This window comes from Serinus canaria, chromosome 1, assembly GCF_022539315.1.
Source record: "Serinus canaria isolate serCan28SL12 chromosome 1, serCan2020, whole genome shotgun sequence".
NCBI classification, from domain to species: domain Eukaryota; kingdom Metazoa; phylum Chordata; class Aves; order Passeriformes; family Fringillidae; genus Serinus; species Serinus canaria.
Genome location: NC_066313.1, coordinates 26,515,066 through 26,523,849, shown reverse-complemented (window position 1 = coordinate 26,523,849; position 8,784 = coordinate 26,515,066). Strand labels below are relative to the sequence as shown.

General features: G+C 41.3%; 1 protein-coding gene across 1 annotated transcript; it reads right to left on the bottom strand.

Moving 5' to 3' along the window:
• Window positions 1-540: 540 nt before the first annotated feature.
• On the bottom strand, window positions 541-8,699 carry FAM162A (family with sequence similarity 162 member A). Its single transcript, XM_050971566.1, has 5 exons — window positions 8,547-8,699; window positions 7,428-7,547; window positions 5,090-5,198; window positions 1,849-1,957; window positions 541-786 (listed from the first exon to the last, which is right to left on the bottom strand). Exons 1-5 carry the CDS (start codon window positions 8,560-8,562, stop codon window positions 700-702), a joined length of 441 nt encoding a protein of 146 aa, XP_050827523.1. The 5' UTR covers window positions 8,563-8,699; the 3' UTR covers window positions 541-699.
• Between the last annotated feature and the right edge of the window lie 85 nt (window positions 8,700-8,784).

Sequence of the window (8,784 nt, the reverse complement as noted above, 5' to 3'; positions counted from 1 at the left end):
GGCAGTTCTTCACAAGAAGTTATCCCTCACTTAAACAAATGCAGACAGAAAACAGGCCCTAGACCAAGGAATTAGGCTTTCTAATATCTTAGGATCATTTTGCTGATGTTAATGCAGGTCAGACAGTAACTTTTGGTTCAAGGGCTCACTTCATAATTGTTCTGTCTTGCACAAAGAGGAACATGGGGATTATCTGAAGTAGTCAGTACCAATACAGAAAAAATACAGTTCCATTCTTGCTGAGGAAACCTGAAAAAATCAGTGATAGTGGATGGCTGGCTAGCAAAGGTATTTTGTTTTGCAAGTGGAAACCAAATGGACCTTTGTTTTGTGTTACAGTTACCTTTCTGTAAGTGGTAAGTAAGAACATGAGACTTCATGCAGGGGATTGGTACCGAGAATGCAGATACAGGTCCTGCAGTACTTTAGAAGATGTTCTGGTGCACAGCACGTGGGAAACAATTACATTGCTTATCCACTGTCCCACTAACCATGAAGAAAAGAGTTTGGAAGAAAGGGGCAGTTATAAGGAAAAGCAAATAGGCATTTCTGGTTTTATTGACTACAGGACAGCAATACTCTTTCTTGGACATGGGTGTACAGAACTAACACACAGGAAAGATGTGATGACATCCTCCTGTCAGTGCTGAAAGTGACTTTGCTTTTCTACCCCAGTCCTTGCTCTCTTCATTTCCTCCTCTATGGTTTAGCAGATGCACTTTCTGCTCTCAACTTGGCTTTCTTCTCCAGGTTTATGTTCGTAAGAGATTCATGTCTTTTCATACCCTACAATATAATAAGATCATCAGTTATCACCTGAAGGACCACAGAGATGAAACTTGAATCAATAACTTACCTGACCTATCCTTAACAAGGCACAATTCTGTCAGATTTAATGCCAGGAAGACAAGAGGGTTAAAGTAAAATATTGAGAGATTATTTTGGCTAAAAGTAATTACTTCTCTGGAAATAAATGAAACCCTTTTTTTCAAGGCACTAGCAGATACATTCTGTGCTTCTGGTCAGCATTTAATACTGATCTGATTTTTATGAGACAAGAGAAACAAATCAAAAGTTAAACATAATCACAGACTCACAGAATATTTTGAGAATGGACCACATGGATCATCAATTCCAACTCTTCACTGAATGGCCCACTGGGGAATCAAACTTAGAACCTTGGCGTTATTAGCACCATTCTGTGGCCAACTGAGCTCATCTCAGGAAACATAAATAATTCCAGCTGCTTTGAAAACAAGGATTCCAAAGTAGCTGTCCTCTCTTCCTGGTGCTTGCATTCATACTTCTCCAGTACAGAAGGAAATGCTCTGGGAATCATCAGTGTTTGATCTCTGCTGTTTAAGCCAGGAAAAATCCTTCCACTGTTTCATTTCAGAGTGCATTGTAATAGACAAATTCTGATACAAAACATCAGGTGACACTCAGCAGCTCACAGTGCTGGGGTTTAAGACTGTCACTACTTGTAAGGTTTCTCTAAAACACAGTAGTCCATAGAAACCAGACTTGAGTGTTGTCATCAGAAGAGAGGCAGCATAACAAATAAGGTTCTTCTGCCACGCAGATGCTTTAAGCTCAGGGGTTTTTGTTTAAAGGAAACATCTTAATGGTGACATCATCCTATTCTGATGAGAATTAGTCAATGAGGGTCACTTCTGGGGAGCCGGGAGGACTTGTTAAAATTTTGTTCAGTGATAAAATGACAAAAAACCCCAAAACAAACAAAAACCCCCAAACCCCTAAAGCAAAACAGTACTAAAAATCCCTAGAGGAACTAAGAAGCTCAAATGAAGGTTTATTTGCCCTAATCAGCCCAAATTCTGTGCTTACCTGCTTCCCTCTGATCACCATGGTGATGCATCCCACTATTGTCAAGGCAATCATGACATAGCTGAACTTCACACGCAGGGTGGTCTTTGCTGCTCTCACTGTGTCAAGCCTCAAGAAAGAATAAAAGAACACACTCATTATCAGAGACCCAAATAATTCACTTGGCAAATTATTTAATTTCTCCTAGTGTGCAGTCTTGGTAGTTTTGTGGAACGCTAACAGCACTTGGCTCTTTGCACAAAAAAGTTTTACAACAGAAAAGGCTGACTTCTAAGTACCTTGGGAGATAGGTGGTAACAGAGGCATTCCTTTCAAAGCTGGAAACAAGCTCAACTTTTTAAACTTAGCTTTTTCTATTGTTAAAATACTGCCTTTGCAGACCACTTGACTGCAATACAAAGGAGGAAGGCTGCAGGATTTAAGTGTGTTTGTTCATTGTGGAAAGAACAGGGAAAAGAGAGGAGATTTAACCAATACTGTATTTTTCTTACTGTCGGCTCCCTCTGTGCTCACTACCACCTTCCAATATCTGCAAAGTCAGGGAGAACTCATCTGTATAATAATTGTGATGTATTTAACATAGTAAAACATGCATTTTTCTCTCAATAGCAGAAGTCTGGTAAAACCCAAAATACGGTGTTTTAACAGTTGAGAGTTCATTGGGCAGCGGGAAGCATTAGCACAGCTTTGCCATTTCTTCTGCCTCAACTTCACAGTAGTTTAATTTATCAAGCAGTCTTATTTCCCAGCAAGGTGCTTCCACTGCTACAGGACTTGAAAGTGCAATAAGTGACACACAGACTGCTGAATGCAGCACTCAGAAATTCTGAACAGGACTTGGTAAAAGACCAGTGGTCCCCACTCCTGCTGGAGTAAATAGTCCTAAAGTGATCTGCTCCCCTGAGAAACTAAGGAGGTGTGGAGGATTGTAAGCTTTCCTACATCAGCTCTGGACAGAGGAACTCTTAATTTTTTTTTTTTTTTAATTTTAGGGGGCTTAGCTAGCCACACCAGTAGCTATACCATCCTTTTGTACTCTGCTGTTATCTTTGAAAAACAAGAAGTCTTCCACCAGAAGAGTAGCAGTTATTGACACCTTCCAGCTGTGCAGAGAGTCAAAGCAAAAGATCATATTTTGAGTTAACGCTGAAGATCATTCTACCCAAATGGCATCTTGGTTACAGCAGGTTTTCAGTCTGTGTTAGAGAGAACAATGCAAGAAGGGCCAGTGAAGCATTAATGCTTTTTAGAAGTGCTTTCCATAATAACCAAAGACCTACACCCTGTATATTTAAATCTTCTTGCAGAATTTAGGGCAGATAACTCCCTTCTCAAGGAGGGCTGATACTCTCACTGATTATATTTGGCACATGACAAAATTCCAGAAGACTGGAGAAGCACCCAAGACTGTAATGAAAAGAATAAATGCATCAAACTATAGGTTAATTTTACCCCAAAACTAATGTGGAGAATGGATTTAATGGAACTGGGAAATTATATGGAATCTGTTATTACATTTTGACCCTTACATTTGGAAGTTAAAAAAAGGTACTTCAGGATCCATGGTAGTTCAGTGTGGTAAATCACACAGGACCTGAGAGCTGAGAAGTTTTGTTCTTGTTTTTGTCAGAGCATTGATTTGAGTACAAGACTTCTGATCATAGGGAACAAACACATCCATCTACAATGAAACTAATGGTTAATTTTAGCATCCAGGTTATTTGCTTCTGCTAATAATCTGCAGTGAAAGCCTTGAGTGCAGGCTGCAATTAAGCTGAAATGCACAGCAGTAGGATTTTAAAAAGTTTGCTAGTTAATTTTGGAAATACCTTAGATGTGTTAAGAATTTACAAGAGCAAAAGGTAGATATCTAAATACAACTTGCATTTTAAATCAGTTCAGTGGCTAAGTTTAACATTTGTTTAATAAATGGGTTGCTTCACCACATTTTACAAGATTACTGAGTTATAGCACAAGCCCTTATAACACATAATTAATCTCAGATTAATTAATTAATTAATCTCAGAACAGGAAAACAAGTTTTTGTGCTTTTGTAGTTCTCAGTTGTCTTCTCAGATTTGGCTGAATTATTTGTCTAAATAAAAAGAATTCCCTATGCACTTGCAGAAATGGTCAGCTTTTATCAGAAGTTGGTTTGTCCTTTCAATAAACTACTGAAATCAATCACTCTGCTAACTCTGTTTTCTTAAAAACACTCGTAACAAGTGTTTGGTATGCAAAAATATATGAAGTGATAGTAAGTTTTAAAAATTTACTCCTGTATGTGTATTTCAAATGTAGTTTTAAGAAAAATGATTCAATACAAAATGGAAGGATTCCACTTTAAACAAAATTCATTCATTGTGATACATTTAAATACAGGGGTGGATTTTCAATTCCCATGTGGTGCATACAAACAAACAGAAAATATGTAAGAGGGCAGCTACATCATTTTCTTACTCAAGAAGTGCAAGACTTACTGTTTCTTTTTAATTTAAATAAATACATGTATTTAAAAGCATTTCTTGCATGTTTTAAAAGATAAATATACTTCCACTAGGAATGTTTTTTAAACTAATAGTTGTCTATTGTTGATAAGTTTAATCTTTATTTTTGGTGTGCAAACCAGAACCTCCAGTTTTATTTTCTACTTTTCACACGGGACAAAGCTTTTGGCATTTGGACTCAGCAGCAAGAGGGAAATTTTGACTATATATAGTTAGGGAGCCTTAACACTGTTTGTTAGTTTAAATTCCAACAGGAAAGGAAGTTGGCCCATGCCCTTTAGGTATTCATTAATAAATACTTAAATGAGTTTCAGTTATTTTATAGCTGTATATGAAAGTTTCCCACCGCAAGAGACTGACATTTAATGAAAAACACTAGAAAAAGCTCACACTAATGCTTGAAAAAAGCTTTCTGATTTTGAGAGAAGAGTAAAAATGAACTGATGTGACATGGTTTTCTAATGAAACAACTGATAAATGCTGGTCAACCCTTTGCAAAAAAAGGAGAAAAAAAATCAAATCTCTTGTGCTAAGATAATGTATCAAGAGGGATACATTATCTTAGCACAAGAGAATTGCTGAGGTCATTTCATCTACAAGGATGATACACCAAACACAGCAGGGTAAGGTTTTTCCGCAGTGCAAACCCATTCCTTTTTAGAAAGGAGGTGCATGCAAGTAACTTACTTCTGCCTAGACAAAGTCTCTGTTACAGTTTCAAAAGCGACACTTACGAGACAGTCTCTGGAATATCCTCTGGCTTTTTGAAATGGCCTGCCCACAACAAAAACCTTCTATCCCAGAGTGTGGGCCTGTATCCAGGCACTCCTGAAGCAGATCGACCTAAAAAATCCCCAACAAAACACACAAAGACAAAACAACAAAACAAAAGTCAGAGAGGCCGGATGGTCCGAGCTGTAACCAAACCAGTTAGGGTGAGCAATGCACAACTCTAAATATGATTGCTAGAGGTGGTTAGAGAATGAAAACTGTAACACAGATTAACAAACGTGAATATGGATGAAACTGAGCCATGTAAGGAAAGCCAAATCCTTCTCAAAACCTCTGTATCTGCAGTCTAAATATGCAAAACCTGCTCCAGCATCTAAAGTTCCTAAGGTTCTGTTTTTCTGTTTCATTTTAATAAGGTTAAAAAGAACAAGAAATCAAATGGAACAGCTACAGAAAAGTCAACATGCTGCACAATAACAATAAAAGCCAATATAGCATCACAGAATGTTAACTTTTTCAGGCAGTGTAAGATTTCATCTGAAGGTATAAATAAACAGGTGACCATAAGCAAATATTGGACACGTGATTTTCAGGTCAGTCTTTCTAACGCCTCAAACAAAATATTCATAATGTAACACGGGAAGTTTTTCATATATAACATACTATTAAAATCTAAGAAACAAAGTGCAAAGATAGACAGCTTCTTCATTTTAAACCATAGGCAGTATCCTGTACAGCCATGTTCTCCCTCATGGATTATCTAGGAAGCGGGGTGGATACAGTTTGCTGACAACACCAGGTTATTCAAAACCATAAAATTTTAAGAGGGCTGAGCCCAAAATGCCCCAGGGTTTTAGAACCCAGAGTCAATGAATTGGCCTGGGAACTCCCTTGTCCATAAACAGGAAGCAATTCCAGTTCACACATAAGTGCCAGACTCTGCCCTCAATGATTACCTCGGCCTGAGCAAGGCCTTGGGGTGCCACAGTGCTTTTGGCAAGTGACAAGAAGGAAAACAGCAGAACTGTCAGTGACCAGGAACTCAGACCAACACAACAGCATTACTGTGCCTCTGTGTAACACTGTGACTCCAGCTTTCTGAAAGGCACGGGAAAGACTTAGAGGGAGCTGAAATAGAACAAGCACAGAGAACCCTGGCAAGGACAGCCACAGGTATGGAATGGTCACCATGTCAGAAACTGTGTCACAGACTGAGACCCTATGGCCTGGAAAAGCAGTGACTGAAGCTCTCTTCAGCCCAGCAGAGCATTACAAGAGACATTGGGAGTGTGGATTATAATGAGGTCTTGGTTTGGAAGGGGTACTGAATAAAAGAAAATCAGATTATAAAAAAGTGCACATTGGGTTAGAAAACAAACACAAGACTGTAGCTGAGGAATTTCTTCTTTGAGAAGAAATTCTTAGGGAATTTTAGAGAATTCTTAGGGAATTCTTAGAGAATGTGGATGCTAAAAATACATCCAGTTTCAGGAAACTGGGCAAATTTGTCAGGAAAAAAAAATCCAGTGAGGACTATTAAACACCAAGATGCCACCTCTGGGGCAGTGGTATAGAGGAGTCCTCTTCCTATTCTCCCTATTCTCTTCCTTAGGTTCTTGCTGTCCGTCACCATTCCCACTTCACAAAAACGTAAGGGACTTCCTTTACTGGCCCCTGCTGGAGACATCACACTTTTAAGGAGACCTTTTGTCCTACCCAGTACAGCTGATCCATGTTTTTAGTAGAGAGTCCTGCCAAATGTTTCACATCTGTGTGCTCCTTTTCTCTTGCATGGGTGTGCCATAAGGAACCTGTGATACAGGGAGCACAGAAACTGTCCCATATAGAGTGAAAAAGTGTTTCATGGCCTGAGCTTTCCCTGACCAGCTCCATCCTTAAACATGAACAATTCAGACTCTTCCCTGCAGGGCGTGTTCAGTTTTTGGAACAGCTGGAGCTGGCTGCATTCTGAAAAACTGCAAAAGTCTTTTAGCTCACACCACATTCCTAAACATGAACAGTGGAGCTGAACAGGCAGTTCCAGGAGCCAGTTCCAGGAGCCTCAGTGTAGGAGTGTGCACTAGATAAGGCTCTGGTGATCTGCTACAAAGTGAATGCTGTGTCACCTGCACAAGTGGAAACATTGACCCCTAGCTTTTTGTTAGAAAACAAGACTTCACCAGATTTGATGCTCCATTTTTCAGTCTAGGGACCAGAACTCCCACAAAATCAGGGATATGACCACCTGTGTCAGCCAAATTCCTGTTCAGATGATTGCAGCATGGATATGCAAGTATTCCATGGCATGAAACATTCCATGACTGTATCAAAGACTCTTACTCTTTGTCTGAAGGTCTTGTGGGGGTTTAATGCACAGCCTTCTGCTTATCTTCGGGTCCACTCCCTCGGTCATCCTCAGAACTGAGGGAATATTTCTTCCCAGCAGTTTAACAGCTCTATCTGGAAGAGAAAGCAGAGGAAGCAAAGAGGCCAAATTTAACCCAGAGCAGTAGAAAGTCGGAACTAGCTTTGCAATGGAAGCATTTTGGGGTTTTTTTTAACACAAGAGGAAAAAAAGAAAGAAAGCCAACAGGTACAAATGAAGGCAAGAAGTACCAGATTTAGTTGTAACAGCCTACCAAAGAAATTAAAGCTTGCTTATAAGGTATGCCTTGAGCTTGCTCAGTTATCTAATGCAGAAAAATGTGAATGCAACTAGGGAAAAAAAAAAAAAACAAGATAATGTCCTGCCAGCAATTTCTAAAACAGATTACAATTTCCAGGAACTAATCTATACCTATGCTTTAGATACACTTTGGATGGTGCTGTTTCGAGGACTGCACACCAGCATTCTACCAACCTTGTCACATCCCAGAAGCATTGACAGAATCAAGTCAAAAAGGCAGACTATTTAGCACTGAGAGGTAACTACTTTGTAGCGCGTTAGAAAAGGCCAGGCACCTTATGTACGAACACATACTTCAAAGAAGGCGCTTCTAATACATTAATTAATATAATGAAAAAGTTCGGGGGAAAAAAAAAAACAAACAACCAAACTAACTCAGAAAGGCAAAAGGGGCACTTTTAAAATATAAAATAAGTTCCTTTTTTAGTTTGTTATACTGTCGGAAGATGTCTCTCCTAAGGCTCTTTACTTTCGAGGAATAATACACTCCCGCTCTGAAAAAACAGTAATTTACATTTACAGGCGACACCCCCAGCGAAATCGGCCCCTTTTCAAGCTCTTTAGAGAGCCCCATCCCATCACTGTTCTGGACGCCAGTCCATCGCACACGGCCCTCACGCTTGGCTTCGCTCCCGCCGCAGCGCCGGCCGGGGCCGCCCCCTCCGCGCTCCGGGCCCGGCCGCCGGGGCTCCCGGGGAGGAGGCGAAGCGGCGGCAGCCCTGGCCCGGCCGCGGGGCTCGGTCACTCCCCGCCTCCCTCCCTCCCTCACTCACCGGCGCGGCCCCACATGGCGCTGCCTCGGCCCTGCCGGGCGCCGCTCAATGTCACCGCTGGGCCCCGCCCCGGGCCCGCGATTGGAGGGAGCCGCGCCGCGGGGCGCTCGGGGCCGCCGGGGCCGGCACCGCCTCCGGTGGGGGCGGCCGGAGCTCTCGCAGCGGCTGCGGGAGGCGAAGGGGCCGCGAGGCCGCTGCCGGTGGAGATGCCCGACTGGGGGCCGCTGCGCCGGGGGCC

Coding starts and splice junctions, on each gene's coding strand:
- FAM162A (XM_050971566.1), bottom strand. Junction 1,958..5,089: donor GATATTCCAGAGACTGTCTC/GTAAGTGTCGCT, acceptor TTCTTTCTTGAG/GCTTGACACAGTGAGAGCAG. Junction 787..1,848: donor TGGTGATCAGAGGGAAGCAG/GTAAGCACAGAA, acceptor ATTATATTGTAG/GGTATGAAAAGACATGAATC.